Consider the following 24,814-nt stretch of genomic DNA (forward strand, 5'->3'; position numbering starts at 1 on the left):
TGCTGCTGCTGGGACATGGTGATGGTGTTTTTATCCTCTTCTGCCTTAATGAGCTCGTTTGTGTGAGGCTGGGTAATGGAGGACAAGGCGTTTTAGAAACATCCACTTGGGGAATGTATCCCTGGAGAAGTGAGTGTCAGGCAACGTTTGGCTGGTTAAAAACAATAAAGGTGCAAAGAGCAGTGCTGTGTCAGCTGTGCTCCTCTGTGTCCTCTGCAAACACCCCGTGTGTGTTGTGTTGGGCTCTCCACAGCCCCACAGACAGGTTTTGCTGTATCCAGGCACAGATTTTCCCCCTCTTTGGCTGCTGCCACGGGAGTCCAGGCATGCCCAGGCAGCTCCAGCAGGGCCCTCATTGCAACACAGGCAGGAAGAAAAGTGTATTTATCGTGTGCATCAGCACAGCTAATGAGTGCACACAGGCACCGAGCTGTTGTGGAGGCACAAAGCCCTGCACGGGTTTGAGGTGGGGAAAAGCTGGGTGCTGCTGCTTTTAACACTTGTATGGTTTCCTGCCTGCACCACAAACCTGCTGTGGGTTGAATCTGTGGGGCTTTTGAAGTGATTGAACTTCATCCCTCTATGTACACATTGCAGAGAGTGAGTGAAGGCTCAGTGGAGCCCTGGTGTGAGAGAATGGTAGAATCACAGAAGGGTTAGAAGGGACCTGAAAGATCATTTACTGTAACCCTCTTTCCAGGCAGGGAGACCTTCCACTCAACCAGACTGCTCAGAGCCCCATCCATCCTGGCCTTCCAGGGATGAGGCAGCCACAGCTCCTTTGGGAAACCTGTGCGAGGGCCTCACCACCCTCAGAGCAAAGAATTTTTTCCTGATACCTAATCTAAACCCTGCCCCCAGTCAGTGTGAAGCCATTCCTGCCTGTCCTGTCCCTTCATGACCTTGTCCAAAGTCCCTCTCCAGCTCTCCTGGAGCCCCTTTAGGCACTGGAAGGAGCTCTGAGGTATTCACCGGGCTGAACAAACCCAGCCCTCAGCCGGAACATCCTGAGCTGAAAGGGACCCACACGGACCCGACTCCTCCATGTGGGGAACAAACCCCTCTTCATCTGGGGAGCCCGTGAGTTGGAAAATGCTTCTACAACTGGAGGCGTTGATGTCCCACCAAGGTCACCCCCAGACGCCGAGCTCAGCCTTGCTCCAGGCTCTGTGTTCCCACCGCCATCACCCCCCGAGCAGGACCCCGATTCCCGACATTTCCCTCCGAGCGTTTCCCCGCGGGGCGGCTCGGGGGGGTCTGGAATCCCCCTCCCTCCGGGCTCCTCCCGCCTTTGGCAGCGGCGGGACCGTGCGGAGCCCCCTCCCCATCCCCATCGCCATCCCCATGGCGCTCCCGCAGCGCGGGGCGGGGCGCGCCGCCCCCCCGCCCCTCCGCGCCCCCGCGCCCGCTCCGCGCCCGGCGGCGGAGGGCGGGGAGGGCGCGTGGAGCCGGGGACACGCACACGGACACGCACACGGGCACGGACACGCACACGCAGCGCGGCCCCGCAGCGCGGCTCTGCGGCCAAACCCCGCCAACAAAGACCCCTCCGCCCCGCTCGCCGCCGCCCCCCCGGGATGTAGCCGGGCCGGGAGCCCCAGCGAGGCAGCGGCCCCGCCGCTCCGTGCCCCGCAGCGAGGCCGGGAGGCGGCGGGCTCACCGGCGCTGCCGCCACCATGGGCAAATCCAACAGCAAGTTGAAGCCTGAAGTTGTGGAAGAGCTGACCAGGAAAACGTACTGTGAGTGCCCGGGGGGCTGCCGGGGGGATGCCGGGGGTGCGGTGGGATCCGCGCTGCCCCCGGGCCGGTGCCGCGGCGAGCGGCGGCTCCTGCGGGGCCGCTCCCGGGGAGGGCGCAGGCTCGGCCGGGCTTTGTTGGAAGAATTCAGGGATTGGCCTGGGAGGAGGAAAAAACCCATAAGGCAGCAGAGACACGGAGAGGGGCAGCGAGCCAGGGGAACGCGCTGGTTTTTTACGAAAACCATCCTCCGTGGCCTATTTCTGAGCCTCCGGGAACGGCGGGGCCAGGGCCGCATCCTGCCCGCCCGGCGGAGCATCGCGCCCTCCATCCCGCCCCCCGGCCCTGCCCCGAGCATCCTTCCCCGGGCTGCCCGGGCCCGGTACCCCGGCAGGGCCCGCCGCGGGGCTTGTGGCTCCCGCGCTGCCTCCCCGGAGCCCGGCAGCAGCTCCCGGAGCAGGGTGCCGGGCCTCTGGGCGCCTTGCAAAGTTTGGGTGCGTTACTTGGAGGGGTTCCCTTTGTTATTGCGCTCTGAAGTGGAGAGAAGAGCCCGACACCGGCGAGTTCGATATTTATCTGAGTATCTCAGTATCGGTTTAATAACCTGATTTTCTGAACGAGTGGCTTTCCCGTCTGGACCTCCACCGTAATCTAATTAACGTGGCTGGTGCCTCAGCCATCCAGTTTTAGAAAAATCATTTTTTCCCCTGAAGGATGCACAAAGGAAACAAAGGCTTTGGTGGCTCAAGTTTGCCTCCCCGCTTGCAGGTCGCAGATATTCCCCGAACGTGCAGCAGACCTGCGAGCTCTCCCCTCTGTCATTGCTGCAGTCCCACGGCAGCGCTTACCCAAAAAGGCAATAGATTAGGATGCAGCAAGTTCTCCCATATGGAGAAGAGGCAATTCTGGTGCATTGCACAACCCTACATGCGGGGTTGCTCTGTGCCTGGCACAGCAGAGGGCAGGTGCTGGGGGCATGTCCGCAGTGCCCAGCCGGGTGTGATGGGAGCAGAGGTTGGGGTACCCGGGCTGGGCTGCCTCAGAGTGCTGGGGGCAGGGAGCCGTGAGAAGGTGGCGGTGCCAGGTGGGCACAGCCCCCGCTGGAGCTGAGCTGGGTTTGCTGTCCTCACTGCAGCTGTCGCCCACGGCGGGAGCAGCCGCGCCGGGCCAGGTGCCGGCAGTGCTGTGCTGCAATCGCCGCGGGCTTTGCAGCCGCTGTGCCGAGCTGGTCTCACATGCAGGGGGATCTGGGAGCTGCCAGCCCCAGCACAGCCCTGCCTGCTGGGGATCTCCTGTGTGCTGGGCTTTCTGCTCACCTGGGGTGGCTCCCCTGCCCAGGAAGGTGCCAGCACCAGTGGGGCTGACACGGGGCACACAGGCAGTGCTGCCCCACGCTTCGCTTGTAGCCAAAGCCAGCCAAACACAGCACTGATGAAGCCCACATCTTTGGGCACAGGGATGTCTCTTAGCTGGATAAGGCCAGCAGGTCATTGCATTTTTGAATCACTTCATTCCCAACTTTCTGCTCCTCTCTTTTGGGTGCCCTCCTCTTTCTACTGCATCCTTTCCAAGAAAGATTGTGGTCCTCTGATCCCTTTCTCAATGAGTTTCCAGTCTGGAGCTCTGCCTGCCTGCTCTGGACCTCTCACTGCCTTTTTTTAAAGATTCCTGTACCTGTGCAGGTGAGGCAGCAGCACCCAGCAGCACGTGGCCCTTTGCATGGCTGGAGTGTGGTGCAGCATCCCAACGTGCCCCAGCAGCATGTGGCTGGTGTGTGGTGCCTGTCAGGGAGAGCTGTCACTGATTCCAGGGCCTGTTTGTTGAGCTCTGCTCATTCCACCTCTCGTCTCTGGGATTAATTACTTTTGCTGTGCGCCTCTGCCCCTTCTCTGCAGCTGTCAAGGCGAGCGTGCATTCCCTTGTCTGGTGAAGGCTTCGCAGGGCCTCTGGTTTATCTTCAAACCATGGGAGATTGGAAAGATACCAATTTCCTGCTGTGTTTTGGGGAAGCCAGGCAGAGGGGAGGCAGGTAGGAGGGCACTGTGCTGAGTACAGTGGGAGGAACTGATCCAGGCCCCTGTGCTGTGGCTGGTGGAACAGCTGGAGCAGGGGGCACACAAATCATACACACAAATCCACGGCCTGCTCAAGAATTTCTGGGGGCCTGCTTGGAAAAGGTTTTTTTTCCACAGCATGTTGATGTTTTGGCACATTTCTGGCAGACACTAGAGCATCCCTGGCCTGTGCTGCCTGTCCCATGTCCTGCCACATTGCTGAGCAAGTGCTGTCCCAGCCTTGTGTGTGGTGCTGTTCCTGCTGGTGCTCCAGCACATCTGGGCAGATGTCTCCAGCAGCCCAAGGTGATGGGAGCCTGCATTTGTGCCAGGGAGGTTCCTGTGGCAGTGTGAGCCGTGCCTGTGGTACGTGAGGGCTTCTCCCACGCTGGGATTTCCTTCCATTGCATCAGTTTCTGCTTGTATGGATTTCCACACAAAACAAAGCAAATACCAAAAAGGCCCCTCTCAGTTCTGCAGGATCAAAGGGAAATGTCACCACCTCTCTCTGACCCACATGGTTTTTCTGCTAATTTATCTCATCCATGGCACACAGAGGACATCTGCTTCTCCTCGGTGTTCTTCAGTGACTGGTGGCTTCTTGTGTCCCCTCTGAGCTCTCCGTCTCCTGTTTGTGGTGTTTCTCTGGCCTTGCCTCAGCTGCAGCAATCCTGGGCAGAGCAGGAGGTGGGAGCAGCCAGGAGAGGAGCAGGGGAAGGCTCAGGTGCCAGGGCAGCTGTGGAGAGGCAGGTTGAGCTGAGGATACTGCAGGGCAGCCATCAAGAGCCTCTGTGAGTGTGAGAAATGTTTTCCTGTGTGCATTCAGGGCAGGTTGTCCCAGGCCATGCTGGGAGCTGGACATGGAAAGGCAGGAGCCTGGAAACCTCATCCTTGGCTCCCCTCCCCACTCTGCTCCTGACTTCCAGTGCTGGGGGCCAGATTTTAATGGCACTTGGACACCTCAAGGCGCAGAAGGGCATCTTTGGAGGGCTGGCTGCCCAAGGCCTGTTGGGTTGGACCCATCTCCGTGTGCCTTTCTGTGTCTCTGGGCACCTGAGTGCCCAGGAGTACCTGGCAATGCCAAGCTCCACTGTCTGCCAGGGCTGTTTAACCCTCCTTGGAGACCAGGCTGGTGCCACACAGGAGCGTGCAGGAGAAGTCAATGTTGAGGGATAGCAATTCTGAATAATAAATTATGTAATTCTTTGTGCTTTCATAAATCCTTTCATTGGAAAGTGCTTGATAATAATGAATTTATTAATCCTTCTGATGCCTCTTTGGGATAGCTCAGAGATGCAGTTTGGTGGTGTGTCCCAGGTGGAGACTTGAAGGAACCACCATCCTCTCTGGATCACACCCTCTTCCATGGGGATTTAAACCTGAGCTTAACTTGGGCCAGGAGCTCATGGCTTAAGGCCACAGTGGGATTTGGGGTTGTGTTTAAGAACCTCGTGGGGCCACAGTCAGATGGTTCTGCTCAGGTGGAGATTTATGAAGGTCCTGAGGTGTGGCTGCAGCCTGAATGAAGTTGTGGGAACACAAAACATGTCCTGGGTGGAAAGGACTTGCTGTGGGGAGAGAAATACAGTTCTGAGTGTCCCTATTCACAGCAGCACTCCCAGGCCAGGAAGCCCTAAAACCATGAGGCAGTTTTAAAAACGTGCACTTGTTTCAGAACAGCACCTTTTAGCTCTTTTTTCCCAGTCATTCTGGGGAAGATTGGCTTTCAGGGTTCCCTTGCACAGCTGTTGGTGGTGTCCAGACCCAGCTCAGTGTTATTTTTGAGGCTGCAATAGCTGAGCAATCAGGCATGCTCAGAGCTGTGCCGGTGCAGCAGCGTGGCTCTGGGGTCAGGATGGTTGGGGATGCTGCTCCTGCTGCCCCTGAGGCCACAGTGGGGCTCGGGTGAAGGTTTGGGGGTCACATTGAGGGTGCCAAAATGACAGCCTGGCTGCAGAGTGGGTGCGAGGAAGATGCTCTTTTCCCAAGAACCGCATCCCACCCACTGTGATCTATTTTGTGGATTTTTCAACTCACTCCAGCATCATCATTTTCTGCTCTTTCACAATAAGCCACAAAATTGGCTCCATTGCTCGACAGTAATGCAGGGAATTAAAGGGCATTAGTTTAAGAGCAAACTATAAACATATTGATTTGTAGTTACAGGGGAATGTGGTGGCGGGTGGAATTCTCTGGGAAAGAAAAGGAAATTCTACGACTGCAGCAGTTTTCAGCCAGGAAAATGGATTGGTTCCTTGCAGGCTGAGCCAGGCTGGGGCTTTGCTCCATCGTGCCACCACAGTGCTGAGGAAATGAGCTGGCTGGGGCAGTGGGCAGGAGCAGAGGAGGGACCTTGGTACCTCCCCCACTGCTGCTGGTTTATTTTTAGCCTCCAAAGTGTTTGGCCCCAGGCTCTGGGTATCTCTGCCAGGTTGGTTTGTGTTGAAATCCCTCCTGTTGCTCACCCAGCAGAAAGCAGGGTGAGCTGGCCAGGTGGCTACAGACCTGTTATCCCTCAGTGGTGAGGGATGGGTGAGATTGTCACTGTGGGTGACTTTTAACAGGGCTTGGAGTGACAGGAATGGCTTCAAACTGACAGAGAGCAGGGTTAGATGGGATATCAGAAAGAAATTCTTCCCTGTGAGGGTGGTGAGGCCCTGGCACAGGTTGCCAAGAGAAGCTGTGGCTGCCCCATCCCTGGATGGGGATTCAAGGCTGGGTTGGTTTGGGGCACTGGGGATGGGCAGGAGGTGCCAGAGGGATGCCCAGGGGCTGGAGTTTGTTTGGGGCCTGGTTTTGCTGCAGCCAGAGCTGTGAAGGGTTTGCTGTGGTGCAGGTTCACTGCAAGGTCGATGTGGACCTGCTGTGCTGGTGCTCTGGAGGCATCTCCAGCTCCTCCTCCAAGGCAACCCCAACCTGCTCCCTGTGAATCCAACCCGGAGCATCCCACATGCCCATGGACCTGGGGCTCCATAGATGCAAACAAAACAAGTTTTGGGGTTTCAGCAGCAGGCTTTGAGGAGTGCCTGCAGTGTCTGGGAGGTTTTTGCAGTGCCAGGGTGGGCAGGGGGAGCCATGACCGACACCCTGAGGGTTCCCTCTGCGGCAGAGCGGAGCAGCCGTCCCTGCTGGCCACGCTCACTGCTGCTGCTGCTCCAGCATCACAAGAATCACATTTCATTTATCCCCTGACATGTTAATGGATCTGCTTAACCACTCTCCTGACCTTTGCTGCTGCCGCTATAATTAAGGTTGTGAAACAAGAGGCTCTGAAGGCATCAAAGGCAGCGGCTGCTCCAGGGAGGAGACTCTGGGCGCGCTCACTCCGCTATCGGGGTGACATTTGTGGGGTCGCTTTGTTCCTCCTTCCCCTCCTTGTTCTCCTGGATGTTCCAGGGAGCTGGGTGTCCAGGGAAGGCAGGGGTCACACCCTGGGCGGGGGTGGCCATGGGGGCTGAGCCCTGGGCATGGTCTGTGTGATTCCATCACCATCACTGCCATGGGCTCCCCAGTACAGGGCTCCCTCCCCACGCCTCCTGCTGGAAGCAGGGCTGCCTCTGCTTCATCCACCTGTTTCTGCAGCATCTTCTGATCGATGGAGCTGCTTCTGATCTTCTGGTGGAGCTGCTGTGGGTCCCTGTGTCACCCCTCAGTGCACAGTGATCCCTGCAAGAGAGACCAGGAGGGCAGCAGAGGTGGCCCTGCTGCCGGCAAGGCTTTGCCTTGAGCATCCTCCTGACCTTCCCATGGCTCCAGGGAGTGATGGCTGAGCCAGAGGCACTTCCTTCCTACTGCCCACACTGGTCTGGAGGGAGTTTTCTCCTCTGCCCAGGGCAGGAATTGTTCCTTGGGTTGGGGATGGCACCTTGAAGTGCCAGAGCACACTGAGATCCCTGTGGCCAAGGGATGGGTTAAGCAGGTGGCAGGACACAGCTGCCTCTGCTCCATCTCTGCTCCAGCAGCACTGGGAACCCTCTGCCCCTCCAGGCACTGCTGCATTGGCTCGTGGGGAAGCTGGGATTCCATCCTGGGATAGACCTGCCCAGGCACCAGCTCCTGCTGTGGGGCTGCTCCAGCCTGGTTCATTAATTTCCAAATGAAGGCACTGTCTTTGCCCTTCCTCTCCTGCCTTTGCTTCAAAGAACAACTTCTGCTTTTTCCCTAAACCCAATTTCCAAAGCCTAATGTCAGGCCCTTAAATATTTAATAAAGTCTAAAAAGGATTTCAGCTGCATATTGGCTTTCCTGTTGGTACCAGCCCCGCGGGAGATGAGAACTGCTCATGGACCTGTTTATCCAGCCTGGGAGCAAGGCAGACCACTAATGGCAATGCTGGTGAGGAGGGTGCCAAACACCCTGGTGCTGCTGTGAGCATGGCTCTGTGTCCCAGAGTAACAAATGACACCAATAACTCTGTCAGGCTTGAGCTCAGATGTCCTGGAGGTGCTGGTGATGCCTGTGTGTGATGGGGAGAGAAAAGCTGGGATGGGGATGTCCCCCTGTGACAGGCAGGCAGCCCTGGCTGTCTTGGGGCTGCTCCCAAATCCCTTGGGCATGTTGCAGGGATGGGCTCCCACGCAGGGACACTCTGGTGTGTGGGTGATGTCCCCGGAGCAGGGATGGGCATGGGGTGAGCTGGGGGAACAGAGATTGGGGCAAGCTGGGAGCAGAAGAAAGTGGCATCAGTCACATTCCAGCAACAGCTGTTTGCATGGGAGTGACCCTGGTGCCACAGTCGTGTTTTAGTGCCCCTGCCCCAGAGCTGGCCCTGTGTCCCTGGGAGCAGGAGCAAAGCCCAGCCAGGGGTGCTGTGGTGACCCCAGAGCTGGCAGAGATCACAGGATTAGGACATCATTAAGGAGTTCAACCTGAATTTTAAGGAGACCACATCATCAGGACCAAACTACCCAAATTTCCAAAGTGCTGATGTGTGGTGTATCCTAAAAGTTACTGTGACCAAACAGGGACCTTAGTGAGCTGTGAGTGCCCCAGGATGGGCTGATGGACAGTCCCAGGGGAGGACTGAGCCCGTGGCAGCCTGCAAGAGTTCACCCCATCCCTCCACCACTGTGCAGCTCCCGTGGGCACTGGGCTCTGTGCTGGAACTGGGGCTGTGCACTAGGAGATCCCTGTGCTAATGCTCAGCTGTCCCTGAGTGCTTCCCCCTGACTGCCCCAAACTGCACAGAGCCACCTGACAGCCCAGACTGCCAGCCAGGCCTAGGCATGCAGGGCACCTTGCTGTCTCTGCACGGAGGTGCCCATTCTGCACCAGGCAATTTTGGGGGCTGGATGAAATCCCCAGTGCTGCACTCACCTGCAACAGCGGCTGCTGTGCTCTTGGCTGAGGGTTCTGTAGGGACAAGGCCTGGGGCTGGGGATGATCCCCGAGGCTGGGCTGTGTTTAGTTTAGCCCAGGTAACTCGCTTTGCAGAGCCAGGGCTGGCCCTGGGCCGGGTCCCCCTGTGCAAAGCCACAGAACCTCGCTGTGTCCCTGTTGGCAGTGTGAAATCTGCACTGAGTGCCTGCTGTACCGAGCTGGGGTCACTCCGAGGGACCAGGGGCGAATTCTGCAGGGGCTGTACAGACCCTGATGCTGACTCTGTGACCCCGGGGCTGGAATGCAGCGAGGTGAGCACACACACAAAATGCTGAGCCGGGCAGGAGGGAGCGGGCGCTCCTAATGGCTCAATATTAACATTTTGATGGTGAGAGAGTGCAGTTTGTATCAGATTGACGCTCAGAAAATTCTTAAATACGTGTTTCGGCGGGACGAGGGGCGGAGTGTGTTTGGCACGGACTGCAGGGTGTGCGGGGCCGCATGAGCACCCCGGCCTCGTCCGCATCGGCCCCATTAATTCACGCATGGGCACCCAATTAACACACACATGAGCGCACAATTAATAATTTGCATACGAGCACCCAGCTGGGTTTATGCATGGCTGCTCAGCGAATTCCCGCTGGATTACACGCTGCTGCTCCGTGCATGAGCGCCCCGGCTGTTGATGCATGAGTGCCCAATTAATTGGCGCACGTGGCTGCAATTAGCTCATGCCTGAATGTCCAATTAATTCATGCATGAGCACCTGATGCATTCACACCTGAGTGCCCAATTAGTACGTGCACAAGTGTGCTATCTCCTAATTACACTAATTTACACATGAGTGCACAATTAGCTCACGCAGGAGTGCCCAGCGAACGGACGTGTGACTGCTGAATTAATCCGTGCATGAGCGCTCTGTGAATTCATGAATGCCCCAAAAAAATGGATGCATGAGCCCCCAGCTGGTTCGTGCATGAGCTGCCCTCGCACTCTCGCTGCAGCACCCGGGCGGTTCATGCATGAGCACCCAATTAGTTCACCTAGAATTATGCATAATTTATGCACGAGTGCCCAATTAGCCCACGCATGATGTCCCGCTGTGTTTTTGCATGAGTGGCCCTCTGGCTCAGGCATGGGTGCCCACTTGGTTCGTGCATAAATGCCCCATTCCTTCACGCCCGAGCGCCCATTGTGGGTGTTTAATTCCCCCCGGCCTGGACACTGCTCTGAGCACCCCGAGCCGGTTTAGGCAGCCCCAAACCCGATGGGAGCCCCATTTTGGGGTGATGTGCCGGCTCCCCCAGACTGGGATGCCCGGGAACACTGTGAAGGAGCCACAGCAGATCCCTGGGGGAAATAAATGCCACAGGGCTGACCCAGTGTGTGCTGCTGGCACAGCCCATGAGCTGGCATGGTTGCAGTGCCCTGTGGCACTGAGAGAAGCATTTTGTGCCTGGAAATAATTAACTGGTTTCCCCGATAAGGCTGCGGTGCCCCGCGGGATCAGAGGGGCAGCTGGGGCAAGGGGGAACCTGTGGGGGCTCAGGGGAGATTCCTCACTGCTGCTGCGTGGGGACGGTGCTTGCTGAGCCTCCGGGAAGCCAAACCTGCACCAGCACAGAGCCGTGCCCTGGTTCTGGCACACGGAGCTGAGCTGGGTGTGCACAGCCCTGATCGGGGTGCAGCCCTGCGGCGTGGCCAAAGCCCTGCCCTGCACACAGGGGAAGGGATGTCAGCACAAAACAAACCCCTGGGGGGCTGAAGCATCACTTCACCTCCTGCATCCCGCCGTGACCAGGGGTTCCTGAACCATTTGAACCCAGGTTCTGCCGCCCCGCTGTCCAGCGAGCTCCCTGCGGCAGGGCAGGGATGGGGATTTGCAGTCCAGGGTCCCTCCTCTCCTCTCCCCTCCCCTCTGCCTGGAGAACACAAATTAACAGGCTTGAGCACTGATTAACCAGAGCTGGTTCTTGCTGCAGTGGCAGCTGGCTGGTGGGAGGAGAGGGGGCCCGCGGAGGGCGGGTGGTGACGGAGCTGTCACTCCTCGCCTGTGCCACTGGCATTGATGGAGCGGTGGGGGAGAGGCCTGGGGGGGAGAGCCAGGTAGCGGCAGCTGCGGGGAGGGGGCTGCGGCTGCTCCGAGGCTCTGCCCTGTGTGAGAGAGACGCCAAAACCTCACTGAGGTGGGATAGGGAAGGAATAGACCGGCGGAGAGAGAGGGCCCTTGGATGGGGTTTGGCCGTGTGGGGCAGCTCCTGAGCCACTCTGGGTGCCTGTCCCTCTCCCTGTCCCCGCTCCTGCCTTGAGTGTCCCATGTTCTCCCGTTCTTTGCGGGGCTGCGTTGGGGGCTCCGTGCTCGGCGATGCCTCTGCCAGCGCTGCGGTTCATTACCAACGATAACGCTGCCTTTATTAGCGCCTTTCATCCCCGAGCAGCCCGGGGCACGCCGCTACTAACGAGCTGCTACGGGCACTATTTATAGCCCGGCCCGGAGCGCGGCACGGCGGCTGAGCCCGGCTCTGGCCCGGGTGGGAGCCGGTCCTGCTCTAGTGAGGGGCTCTGGGGGGATGCTGTGGGTCACCCACTTGCTTTGGGGGGATGCTGTGGGTCACCCCCTTGTTCTGGGGGGACGCTGTGGGTCACCCCCTTGCTCTGGGGGGCTGCTGTGGATCACCCCCTTGCTCTGGGGGGATGCTGTGGGTCACTCCCTTGCTCTGGGGGGGATGCTGTGGGTCATCCCCTTGCTCTGGGGGGGATGCTGTGGGTCACCCCCTTGCTCTGGGGGGATGCTGTGGGTCACTCCCTTGCTCTGGGGGGGATGCTGTGGGTCATCCCCTTGCTCTGGGGGGGATGCTGTGGGTCATCCCCTTGCTCTGGGGGGATGCTGTGGGTCACCTCCTTGCTCTGGGGGGCTGCTGTGGGTCACCCCCTTATTCTGGGGGGTCGGGGGCACGCCCGGCCGAGGTTTATATGGCTGAGAATTGATGTGTGTGGGTTCAGCACCGCGCTATGATCGATGCTGAAGGAAGGAAATGCAGCACAGGGAGTGCCTGTGAGCCCGGCTGGGTAATGCAGGGTAGAGGGACAGCCCTGTCCCCACCCTGTCCCCAGCCTCGGGACAGCCACACACTCAGTAGTGTTATCCCCAAGGCTTCTGTGGCTGCAAGTCGGGTATTAGCATTCCTAATCGGTGCCACAGGAGTGTGACCCCAGCAGGGCTGGGAGGTGGCAGCTGGGAAGTCATCGCCTGTCCTGGATTGTAACAGCAGGTACAGAGAGGCAGGTACTGCTCAGCCACTGCATCAGGGCTGGGGTGGTTCCTCTGGGGACACTCTGCCCCTGGTCAGACGGGAGATTTGGTGGCAGTGGAGGGGCGAACGCAGAGTTGGGTGTTTTTCCAAGGCCTGCGAGATGAGGCCACGCTCCCACCCCAGGACAAACCCCACGGATTCCCCACACCCAAAGCTGGAGGAGAGGCAGCGGTTCCAGCGTGCTGGAGGAGGGATGGGCTCCGTGTGGCTCCATGCCAGGATGCACATTAGCAATTCCCTCCTCGGGAGCCCTGTGCTGATTCCCAGCCTGGCACCTGAGCGGTTCCCCCGTCGGAAAAGCCTCTCCTGGGAGCATCACACATCTCCTGCAGCACGGCACGAGGGGAGCTGGCTCCGGCCCTCCCTCCCGAGCTGGCATTACCAGCATTTCTCCCGAACTAAAAAAAGCACAAATTTCTTAATTGTTTCCTGCTGGAGTTGAAAGGCAGCTCCCGGGCCCAGAATAACTCGGTGGGGGAAAAGCAGCCGAACAAGAGAGAGCAGAAAACGATTTGCCTGGAGGGGCTGAGCCGAGCTCTGACTGCAGCCCCGGCTGCTGCTGCGCTGCATTTTGCCTGCCCCGAGGGCTCACCATCATCCTCCTCCTCCCACCTGCCCCCCTTGGTGCCTGTGGATGCCCGGGCCTGCAGAGCTGGTGCCTGGGGCATCCCCTGGGCATCCTCAGGGTGGAGGTCAGGCCTGGTGCCTCAATGCAGGTGAGGGCAGGGAGGTGTGCTCCTCTTGGAGATGTCACTCAGCATCTCTCTTTTGGAAGGACGCTTCTGTGCAAGCCTTTTTTTGTTTTTTGGGATGGGGAAATCCCTTGGAACTGCTGTGATTGATGTTTTAGCCCACCCCAGCTTGGCTGCTGGGTGCAGTGTGTCCTTCCTGCCTCCCTCCTGCCAAGAGACTGCTGTGTGCCCAAACCAAACATCCCTCCAAATCCCTGCTGTGGCACTGCCAAAGCCCTCCATGTCCTTCATCCCACATGCTGAGCATCCCTGTGCCTGTGTCCCCTCTCCTGGGGAGCTGCTGTCTGACACCCCATGGTGCTACAGAGGGTGCTGCTTTGGCTGAACCTCAGGGAAAAATGGGGAATTGAAGGATCTGCCCCTCCAGCGACCCCAGTGCTGGGCTGGAGGGACCCTCCAATGCATGGGGACAGCCTTGGGCACAGAAATTCCCACTGACAGGGATGCAGGAGCCAGAATCCAGCTGGTGATAGGGTGGGAGCCATTGTGTGCCCTCCTGGCTGCCCCAGCCCTCACCTCTGAGCTCTGCACCTTCCGCCAGGCACATCACAAATCTTCCTGATGGAAAATTGCTTGCTTTATTTTTCTTGCCATCCAAGGTAATTGGCATCTGTTGGTGTGTCCTCGGTCTCTACTTTTATCGGCCGCTTGCACATTGACATCTCCACTCGCCTCATTATCCCCGCGCCTTTCAGACCCGCGGCTCTTTTATCGCTATTTAGATGCAAAGGAAATGACAAAAGAGACCATTCCCCCCTGTGCCCACCTGCTGGCACCTGTGGGGAGGCTCAGGCACAGCTCCTGCACTGGGACACGCAGTGACAAGTGCCAGCCCTGCCCAGCATCCCTCAGAGCCTTCCCTCTGCTGAGGACATCGTTCATCTCAGCAGCTGCCCCTTGGTGGGGACACTTGGGGTTGCCAGTGCTGTGTGTTTGCTGGTTTGTTGTATTTTGGGGGTTTTTCAGAGCCCAGTGTGCTGGGATGGGTTTGATGATGTTTATCCAGCTGGTACCTGGGGGATGCCAACCCTGTGCCCACCTTCAGTGTGCCAGGGCCAGGCAAGTCCCTTCCCTGAGCCACCTCCAGGCAGATGTTTTTGGGGATGTTTTGGCTCTGGGAAGATGAAGCAGCAGGGCCAGATCCTCCCCAGGCTTGATCAGCTTGTCCCCTTCATGTTCCTTCATGGTTCTGCACTCCCTGAGCACAACACAGGGAGTCTCTCTGGTTTTGGGGGTCCCCAGCACCTGCAGCCCTGGCCCCATGCACCACCTGGACTGGCCCAGGCTGTGCCTCAAAAGCATTTTCTGCCACCTGGGGAAAGCTTGGCAGCTCATGGAGCCAGTGAGGCCTGGGGCATCCCCCAGGGAATTCATTGCTGGGAGCCCCAGAGCATCCCCCAGGGAATTCACTGGTGGCAGTGCAGAGGAACAGCTGGCACTGCAAAAGCACTAAATTTCTGTCTCTTTTTTCTTCTTTTCTCCTGTTTTCTCTTGCAGTCACAGAGAAGGAGGTGCAGCAGTGGTGAGTGCCTGCCATGGGGGTGAGCTGGGGCATGGGGCTGTGGGCAGGGGACAGGAGCTGGTGGCACTCAGCCAGCATTGCAGGGCAGGGTGGGACATGCAGGAGGTGTGGGCAGTGCCCCTGTATTGGGGTGCAGGTGCTGCCTCATACAGGGGAGAGCAGAAAATAGAGGGATTTTCCTGGCACACCCTGTGCAAGGGCTGGGTTCTAGTGGCTCTTCCCTCCCCATATGAGCAGCCAAAGAGTGTGGGGACATGGGGACTGTCCAGCTGGTGATCTGGTGCAGATGGCTGCTGCTGTCCCTTTGGCAGCAGAGGCTCTCAGGGTAGGATCCACAGTTTCTCTCACCCCACCGAACACAGCGCCCTAGAAAAGCCACTGCTTCCCTTTCATCTCCCTATCCCACCAGTCAAGGTTTGCTTTCTTTATCTGTCTCTCTCTGCTCCTTCCCCCCCACGATGAGTCATAGCTGCAGCAGATGAAGAAGATGTCACCGGCGCTTCTTCGCTTTCCCACCTCGCCACCCCCTTCCCCTCCTCCTCCAGCCCTTGTCCCGCTGCAGCGGGCGCCTGACAGATCTGGGCGAGGGCTTGCATAACATCCCCGTACCCCACGTGGTGCCCATGTGGTGCCACATGCTCCCTCCATGCCCCCTGCACGGTGCCCACACCCACGGAGCCACCGAGCCCCTTCCCTCTGGCCCAGCTGCGCTTTCCAGCCAGATCCAGCCTGGAGCTGGCACCGAGGGGTTTCGGGGTGCTAAAGCATTGATGGGTTTTGGGAGTGACCTGGGCTGTGCCACCTGAGGACACAGGAACCTCACTGTGTGCTCCAGCTCATCTGAGCAGCTTTCATTTTGGGGTCGTGCAAAAATTATCACAGAAAGTCATGAATTGGAAGGGACTGGAGCATCAGCATAAATCCAACTCTTGGTTCTGCACATCCCGAGAATCCCATGTGCCTGCAAGTGTTGTCCAAACACTTCTTGAACTCTGGCATGCTTGGTACCATCACCACTTCCCTGGGGAGCCTGTTCCAGTGCCCAGCCACCCTCACAGACCTCAGTGGTCACTGTGCCATTGTTTTTTGCCAGGCATTGCTGGCATTGCTGCCAGTCCTGGCTGGGCAGTGGGTCCCTGTCACCTCCCGTGTCCCAGTGTTCAACACAAGCCTGGTTGTGGCCCCTGTGGGCTGGCAGCAGGTCGGAGCAGTGCAGTGGGCATCACTTGGTGTCACTGGTGCCACTCACTGCCTGTCCCCTCTGCCACCCTCGCTGTGGTGCCCACAGGGACCTCATCCACAGGGCTGGGGTGCTGTGGGTAGGTGATGGCTGTGGTGGTGTTCACAGGGGTGTTAGGATAAGGGAAGAGATGAGGATCTGACTCCATGTTTCAGAAGGCTTGATTTATTATTTTATTATATATATTATATTAAAACTATACTAAAAGAATAGAAGAAAGGATTTCATCAGAAGGATGGCTAAGAATAGAAAAAGAATGATAACAAAGGCTTGTGATTGACTGAGACAGTCTGGACAGCTGCACTGTGATTGGCCATTAATTAGAAACAACCACATGAGACCAATCACAGATGCACCTGTTGCATTCCACAGCAGCAGATAATCGATGTTTACATTTTGTTCCTGAGGTCTCTCAGCTTCTCAGGAGAAAAAATCCTAAGGAAAGGATTTTTCAGAAAATATCCTGGCTACAGATGGGAGTGACACAGGGAGCACCTGGGGACCTCCCCAGCTCCAGCCCACTGCAGCACTGGGGAGAACCTCCCAAATCGGTGGGGAGCCCTCCTGGGCCCATGCTGTGCCCTCTACCCACAGGTACAAGGGCTTTATCAAGGACTGTCCCAGCGGGCAGCTCGATGCCGCCGGCTTCCAGAAGATCTACAAGCAATTCTTCCCCTTCGGAGACCCAACCAAATTCGCCACCTTTGTTTTCAATGTCTTCGATGAGAACAAGGTAAGTCTGGGATCCAGAGGCTCAGTCTAGGGGGGTCAGGGCTGGGCCTGTGGTGATGGTGGGATGGGTTTGGGATGTGTCTGCCTGGCATTGGAGGAGCAGAATATTCCAGCACTTCCTGGGGTGTGAAATTGCAGTGGTGCAGCTGGAGTGAGCCCCTGTGCTTATTTTAGTTGGGGAGAATCATGTGGGGAAGGGCAATGAGGTGGCAAGGCAGGAAAGGAGAAGTGGTGTTCTGGTGCCCTGACAAAAGCCCATTCCTGTGGTGCCCCCTGCATTCCAGAGCTGCTCCTGCTGGGATGTTCTGGGTGCTGGATCACAGTGCTGGGGATGAACATGCATCACTCCTCCCTCCCTGCTGCCTTTTGGGATGTGCCCCCCAGAGGGGATACATGGGCAGGGAGGGCTTTGCTGGGCAGGAATGGCCTCAGCAGCCTGACCCCTCCTTTCCTGTTTTCCTCACCCAGGATGGGAGGATCGAGTTCTCAGAGTTCATCCAGGCGCTGTCGGTCACCTCCCGGGGCACGCTGGACGAGAAGCTGAGGTGTAAGTGCTGCGCAGGGGCTGCTGCTGGGCTCAGCCCCACAGGGTGCTGGGTGTGTGTCCATGTCCAGGGTGGGGCACAGTCCCAGCCCCTTGGGCTGCTCTGTCTCACAGGGGCGTTCAAGCTGTACGACCTGGACAACGATGGATACATCACGAGGAACGAGATGCTGGACATTGTGGATGCCATTTATCAGATGGTGGTAAGAGGGGCAAGCAGGGCCTGCTGGGCTGGAGCTCAGCTCTGTGGGAATGCTGAAACACCCCCAGTTCCTTCTTTGGCCTCTTTTGATGGGGGGTTGTGACCATCGTGGCCATCATGGCCGGGGCAGTGTCTGGATCTGGTCCTGAGGGTGGTTCTGGTGCCAGTGTTGTCCCCTTGCACCCTGTCCTGATGTGTGTGGGGGGGATAATCCTCACCTGGGGACACCCTCCAGGCAGGCCACAGGTGGGTGTGTGACCTGGCCCTGTCCTGCTGCTGCAGGGGAACACAGTGGAGCTTCCTGAGGAGGAGAACACACCAGAGAAGAGGGTGGATCGGATTTTTGCTATGATGGACAAGGTGAGGATGCTTGAGGGTTTTTCCCCTGTGGCCAAGGGATTTAGGAAGTGCTGTGGGTCCCTGACTCCTGCAGGTGCCTTCTTGTCCCACCAACACAATATCCCAGCTGCTGCCAAGGTCGCTATGGGATGCCCACATCCCTCTGGGATCCCTGTACCCATTTCAGGGTCACTGTGGGATGCCCACATCCCTCTGGGACCCCTGTACCCATTCCAGGGTCACTGTGGGATGCCCACATCCCTCTGGGATCCCTGTATCCATTTCAGGGTCACTCTGGGATACCCACATCCCTCTGGGACCCCTGTACCCATTTCAGGCTCTCCAGGGTGGCATTGTTCCCTCCATGGGTAACTCAGTGGGGAAACCGAGGCTGAGGCAGCGGGGTGGGGAGGGTGCATGGGCTGGTGTGGTTGTGCCAGGTGCAGCAGTGCAGTGACAGGAGTGTTTTGCAGAATGCAGACGGGAAGCTGACGCTGCAGGAGTTTCAGGAGGGCTCCAAGGCCGACCCCTCCATCGTGCAGGCGCTCTCCCTCTACGATGGGCTCGTATAGTCCCGGGGCCGAGCGGCGGTGAGTGAGTGCAGCCCCAAATCCCCCATCCCCACCTCCCTCAGCACAGGCAGCTCATTCTCCTCTGCTGGAGCACCAAAACCTGGATATCCCCCCAAATCCAGCCAGGGGGAATGGTGCCCCCATTCTGATGGGTTTCTCCCAGTATCACAGAGCCCCCTCAGACCTCATCCCACGGAGATGGAAAGGTTTGCCTGCAGCACAGCTCGTGCCCTCAACAGCAGATGTGGCTGCACAGGAGGCAGGGAGGCAGCTGGTGTGCTGGGGGCATGGGGACACTCCAGAGACAGATTATATTAAATGGTTTATTTATCTTTTATCTTATTATGTTATGCCCTGGAGCTGGTTTGGCATGGCAGTGCCAGGGACACTGGTTCACAGCATCATACAGGTGCTGGGCTGAGCATGCGATGGTCCTTGCTGTGTTCTGTGGACCTGAGTCCCTTGGAGTGTTTTTGGTCATCACAGTCCAGGAGTGTCCTGGGGGTGGGATGTTTTTAACCCCACTGGAGTTTTGTTGTTTTCAATATCTGTTTCCTGAGATGGCTCTGTGCTGAGACAGTCACAGGGATTTCTGGCCGTGCTTCTCACCCCGTTTCCCTTCTCCCCCCCTCTCCTGCAGATGCCTGGGGGAAGATGCTCTCCGTGCCATCCGACCACCGCCGTGCGAAGCTTGCCTGTCCCTCCCGGCCTCCCTTTCTGTCCTGCGAGCAAGGAGTGCCCTCAAAGCGCGAGCTCAGCCCTCTCCGCGCTCCGAACCAGCCGCTGCCATCGCCAAACTCCGCTTTTCCCGAGCGCTCCCCACGCCAGGGCCCGCTCTGGGCGGCAGCGCGGAGCTCGGGGAGCGCTGGGGCATCGCCGTGGGCAGAGCCCCCTCCGAGCCCCTCTGCTCCCTTTGCCCACATCTCCGGATGGCACCGCGGATGCGCCGGCGGGGAGAAGCCCCAAGGTACCGGGGACGGCCGGGGAGGCACCGACGGCCATTGGGGACAGAGTCCTGGCGTCACCCGCGACGCCGCTGGCAGCCCGGCTCGGCTCACTAGGGATATATATTATATTATTATTTTATTTTTTTCTGGTGAGACAGTATTGTGCTTTTTTTTTGGTTTGGTTTTGTTTTGTTGGTTTTTTTGGGTTTTTTCCCCCCCCTTCCGGTGGAAAAAAAAGTGAGGCTTTTTTTTATATGCCTATCTCGACGATCGATATCCTTATTTATTTGTTGTAAATGTTGCTGCTGTGTTTTGTCTCTCGTGTGTGTGTGTGTCCACCCACCCAGGTGAGGATTTGTAAGGTTTACATGCTCGTACACTATTGCGGGGACCCGGGAGCCTGCAATAACAATGAAGCCAAAAATCTGCCTTCCCCCTGTCCTCCCACCCCTCACATCCTGAGCTCCGTGGGCTGGCTGCTGTTTGGAGGGGATGCTGTAGCTTCTTTTCCTCTCCCTGTTCCCCTGTTCCCTGCATTTTCCTGTTCACCCTCTGGGGGCTCAGTGAGGGCTCACTCAGCCCCAACTCTGAGCAGACCAAGCTCCATCCCTGAACTGAGCAGGGCGAGGAAACTGCTGGGCACCAGAACATCCCTGTTTCCTTCATTCCCTTCATTTTCTCACTGCATGAAAAAGTATTAATGGAGCCCAGAGCTGGGTTTTGCTTTCAGGCAGATTCCTTTGCTGTGTTCTGCTTTGCAATGGTGGGAAGGTGTTTGGTGGTGGCTGTGACCCATCCTGTGTGCCCAAGGGGCAGCTTTGCTCTGTCTTGCAGGGACAGGGTGACAGGGGAGTGCCAGGCTGGGCTGAGCACAGCTCAGGGTGGCTCCTTTCCCCACCGCTCCCACAGGACATGGGAGGTTTTGCTGTGACCCCAAATGGAGCCATTTGCACCCAGCTTGGAGGAGGCAAAGGGCTGGGAATTTACACCTGGGGACACTGAGCTGCAGCCTCAGGCCTGCAGGGCCTCTCCAAACTCCATCAGCACCCAGCTCCCCTCTGGGATGTGCCCCCAGCTCAGCCCACACCATGGGGCACAGTTGGCATCTCTGCTGGAGAAAAGGAGAGCTGTGAAAAAAAGGAGAGCTGTGCATTCCCTCAGGAGCAGAGTGCAAGAAGCCTCTGGGACCCCTGAAGCCACCCTGGGGCCTCACCCTTCCATCTCTGGCCCAGCTGATGGCAGCAGCATCTTCCCACCCAGCTGTGTCCCAGCTGCTGTGGCTGAGCCCAGACACAGGACTGTCCCCTGGCAGGGGGAGGTGACATCTGCCTGTGGGGGACAGTGTGACAGTGTCTCACCATGCAGGAGAGAAGGTGGTGCCTCAGCATTCCCTGAGTCCTCCTGGCATGGCAGGGACAGATGTCCCAGCCAAGGGGTGCTGGTTCTTCACCGAGCAGCCCCACTCCCCAGCTTTGGGATTTTGTGCTTGTGGAACTTCTTGATGCCCGTAAAAACCACCTTTCCCATCCCCAAGGAGACTGACCTCACATCCACGTGCAATATTTCTGCCTCTGCTGCAGTTCCTGCCCTGAGGATGCCCCTCTTTCACTGTGGGGGTGCTTCTGGAGGGGTCCCTCACTCACTCCCATGGAAACCTCCTTCTCCTTGTTGCTCTGTGGCCAAAATGCAACTCTCTGGGGTAGGTTTTTGCAGTGCCTGCAACTTGTTGAATGCTCATCTGCCAGACTGGTCCCCTCCTGGTGCCAATCAATGTTCCCAATGAATGTGACACTGCTGTAATCACCTCTGCTGATGAATGATGGCCCCTGCCACGTTTGACAGAGTTCCCAGGCAAAGGCACATTCACTCTGTCACTGTTCCCTTGGAAAGCTTTCAATTTTGGGAGGACCTGTCGTGGGTTGAGCTCCATCCGTGCCCACAGATGTGTCCCCAGGGACTCAGCCCTGCCAGGGCTCCTGGCACCCTGCATTTTGCCCCAGTGTTCCCCCTTGGCTGTGGATTTGGGACCCTGGCTTGGATTCTCCTAGTCTCACTTTTGGGGAGCACTGAGGGCCCCCAATTCCTCCTGACCGCCACCAGGATCTTGTTATCACTGAGAATAAGGCTTGGAGCATCTCGTGCTTGGAAATGTCGGCCTTAACCTCCTCGTGCCTCAGTTTCCCCTCAGTGGAGTGGCTGGGGTGAGCCCTCCCCCTCTGAAAGCAGTTTGGGGTCTGTGCTGGGTATGGCTCAGGGCTGTGGGCACGGGGCTTGGCAGGACCCACCGGGCACCAGGCACTGCAGGACAGCAGGAACAGTGCAGGGAACACTGGGTTTGTCAGTGAGTCTGTAATCCCAGCCTTGTCTTACACCTGCTCACGATGGAACAGCCAGCAAGCCCTGGTTTGTCTCTGTGCCTGTCCCAAATAGAGCCCTGGCCATGGGAAGGGGGCCCCCAGCACAGCCAGGCAGAGGTGAGGCTCCAGCCCTGGTCACTGTGGCATGTGCCCCCTCTCATTTGTCCCTGTCAGTGTTGCCCCATTAAATGCCATGTCTGTACTTTCCTTTCTTTTCACTTTTCTGTCTGTGTGCTGACTGTTGCTGCTTTGTGTCTGTCTTTCCTTGAGCTCTGGGGCTGGGCTGGGCTGAGCTGTTTCCCCCAGGAGCAAGAACGTGGGAGGGGGCTCTGGGGGCAGATTCCCCCCTGCCCTCTCCTCACAGCACAAACCAGGACCCACGAGAGAGAGAAGGGAAGAGATTTTCCTCTGGAGCAGGCTGTTAATTAATGCAATTTATAACGAGACCAGGCTGGTCCCAGGAGCGCTCTCCACTGGGTTGGTGCAGGGGGGTGTTTGCTCATGGGGGACCCCAGCCCCTGCTTGTGCCAGGCACCAGCTGCATCTCACCCTCCCTCACAGGAGCCTGTTGGTTCTTCCTGTGCCATCAGGACACCCCATTCCTGTGGGATGGGAGGAGCCCAGCCCAGGTCACTGCTCCTCACTGGATTGCAGGGATGCAGCTCCCAGAGGGTGGAATTGTCCTGGGGTTTTGGGATCTGGGTTTGAGCCCCACTTGGAGCAGGGCCAGGCATGGCGTGGGGGCAGCTGAAATCACTGGCAGAGCTGCCCCCTTGCCATGTATTTAGGGCGGGGGGTCATTTGGGATGGGCTCACTGTCCCCATCCAGGGAGGAGATTTAGTGAGAGCATCTTTCACCTGTCCTCTCCAAGGGCATTGGAGGGGAGGGTCTGGCTGGGACAGAAATAAGGGCTGAGAGCAAAGCAGGGAGCTGATGGCTCCAGCCTCAGTGCACAGTTTTGGGGTCTCAGTTCCACATTTCAGCCCTGCCTATTCCAGCAGCGCTGCAGCAAAACCATCCTTCCCTTCTCTCTCTGCTCCCCTGGCCACCAGCCCTGGGCTGGGTGCCCTGTGCCACTGCCCAGGGGGTGGCTGAGCCCTGGGCTGGGAAGCAGCAGCTCCAGCAAAGAGCCTTGTTTGTGGAGATGAAGCCTGTGTGTGTCTCGGCTTGCATGCCCCGCTGCCTTGTCTTGAGATGAATTCAAGAGCAAACCAAGCAAATGAAACAGTTTAATAACAGAACAAAACAAAACCCAGGAACTTTGTGACAGTGGAAATAAAAGCTTAATGACAGTAATGAAGTGGCAGTGGTCTGTGATGTGCTGTGGGATATGGGGGGGATCATGGGGGTCCCCAAAGCTGCCCTGGCACCCAGTGGGGCTGGGAGCTGGGCTGGAGGTGCCATAATCCTGTGTCCCAAGCACAGGGCAGTGATGGCACCAGCACAGGTGTAAATGGGGATGCCCTGGGCTCTGTGGGCAGGCACTGTGCCCGCACTGTGATGAGCTGCCAGGAATCAGCTCCAGGTATCCCATACAGGGCTCTTCCCACCTCCTTTTACCCAGACACAGCTTTCCCTGCTGGGTCCCATCGTCACACAGTGCCTGCACCCCATTTTCCTTGTACAATGAAGACACAGCCATGTGCCCATGGGCTGTCCCAGTCCCCTCTGAGCCCCCTCATTGATGCAGCGGGCTGGGAGCCATTGGGTCACTGTTGGCAGACAGTGGCTGCAGAGGAATCTTGATACAAATATTCCACAATCGTGTCCCAGTGCCTGGCGGTGCCCCTTGGCAGCCCCCTGCTCCTGGCAGGGCTCACAGGGGGCTCACAGCCTCTCACGTGCAGCCTTGGCCATTCTGCTGTGCCAGCTCTCCTGGAAGCGAGCCCTGCGGGGCCTCCCTGGCAGCCACAGCCCCGTGTCTGCTCCCCTAACGAGGCTGGTGACTAATTGTTCTCAGGAGGCCAGAGGAGATGCCCTAATGGTCTGAACAAGGGGGCTGTGTTTGTGCAAGGGTGCTTTGTGCCAGCGCATGGTGGCAGCTCCCAGGGATTCCTCCCCTGTGCCATGGCGTGGGCAGGGCAGGCACAGGCTCCAAACCACACTGGTTACCCAGAGCTGTGCATTTACCCCAGCAGGGAAGGGGTTAAAGCCCAGCCAACAGGTGGGACTGGGAGCACTGGTGGGTGTGGGAAGGGCTGGCTGGGATTAATTTGGTGATGAGGAGAAGCTGTTGGGGTTTATTTTGTGCCAGCAGTGCTGGTGCTCCCTGCCAGGGTACAGGATGGAGCTGGCATGCAGGCTGGGGATGCTCCAAGGTAGGTTTGGTGGCACTATGGGGCTGCGAGTGCAAACTCTGGGGGTGTGCAAGCCCTGGTTGTGGGACTGGAGGGGAACAGGCCACTGGCACAGCCCCAGAGGCAGACGTGTCATTGTCCTGCTGTGAAGGGGATTTCCTTGCCTGCTCTGAGGTTGAGCTGGGGATAAAGAAATGCACAGGACGGCCCCACTGTTCTGTGTGTGGGGTTTTGAGACGGGTGATCTCCAAGTGTGGGTTATGAGATGGGTGATCTCCTCCTGTGCCTGGGAGGAGCAGGGCTGCCGTGGGGGTGCAGGAGGTGCATGCCCAGCCTCACCTGGAGCTGCCTTTTGGCCGTGGCTGTGCCCTGGCTGCGCTGCGGGGGAGTTGAGCAAGAGCAGAGCATCCCAGCGGAGCCGGGTGAGCTCAGCGCTGCCTGCCCCGGCCAAGCGCTGCCTGTCCCAGCCCAGCCCCGGGCCGGCTCTGTCTGTGCTCTGCGGGGCTCTCTGCTCCCTGTCTGTGGGGTGGCTGCGTGGCTGAGCCCCCACAGAGCCCCCTCGCAGACCCCCAATCCAGGCCCCTTTGCCCAGCAAGGGGGGGTTTGGGTCCTTGGGGCTCCTTTCACAGCTGTGTCTCCCCCGCTGGGGTTTGGCAGGGTTTCCTCACAGGTGCTCAGCTGTGACCCCCGTGTCCTCCCCTAACCCCAGCAGAACAGGGTCTCTCTGAGCCAGGGGGTCAGGGCAGCGTTTCTGACAACCCCGTGGGCTGCAGGCTCTGCTTCCCAACCCCTGTATCCCCATCCCGCTTCCCTCCAACTCCCACCCACCTCCCAAACGCGTCGCTGGCTCCAAAATTCCGCTTTTTCCTCCCTCCCTCCCTCGCT

The 24,814-nt window shown here is 58.2% G+C and overlaps 1 protein-coding gene across 1 annotated transcript; it reads left to right on the top strand.

Annotated features, from left to right (window-relative positions):
• Nucleotides 1-1,372: 1,372 nt before the first annotated feature.
• NCS1 (neuronal calcium sensor 1) lies at nt 1,373-22,928 on the top strand. Its single transcript, XM_074556411.1, has 8 exons — nt 1,373-1,740; nt 14,674-14,698; nt 16,533-16,671; nt 17,139-17,217; nt 17,329-17,417; nt 17,699-17,776; nt 18,229-18,345; nt 18,968-22,928. Exons 1-7 carry the CDS (start codon nt 1,677-1,679, stop codon nt 18,325-18,327), a joined length of 573 nt encoding a protein of 190 aa, XP_074412512.1. The 5' UTR covers nt 1,373-1,676; the 3' UTR covers nt 18,328-18,345; nt 18,968-22,928.
• Nucleotides 22,929-24,814: the final 1,886 nt, after the last annotated feature.

The sequence above is a fragment of the Zonotrichia albicollis genome, chromosome 21 (assembly GCF_047830755.1).
Source record: "Zonotrichia albicollis isolate bZonAlb1 chromosome 21, bZonAlb1.hap1, whole genome shotgun sequence".
Taxonomy (NCBI): Eukaryota; Metazoa; Chordata; class Aves; order Passeriformes; family Passerellidae; genus Zonotrichia; species Zonotrichia albicollis.

Bases quoted from the DNA above. Each gene is read 5' to 3' on its own strand.
- NCS1 (XM_074556411.1), top strand. From the start codon at position 1,677: ATGGGCAAATCCAACAGCAAGTTGAAGCCTGAAGTTGTGGAAGAGCTG. The intron at 14,699-16,532 runs GTGAGTGCCTGC...CTCTACCCACAG, and splicing joins GAGAAGGAGGTGCAGCAGTG to GTACAAGGGCTTTATCAAGG. The intron at 17,418-17,698 runs GTAAGAGGGGCA...CTGCTGCTGCAG, and splicing joins ATGCCATTTATCAGATGGTG to GGGAACACAGTGGAGCTTCC.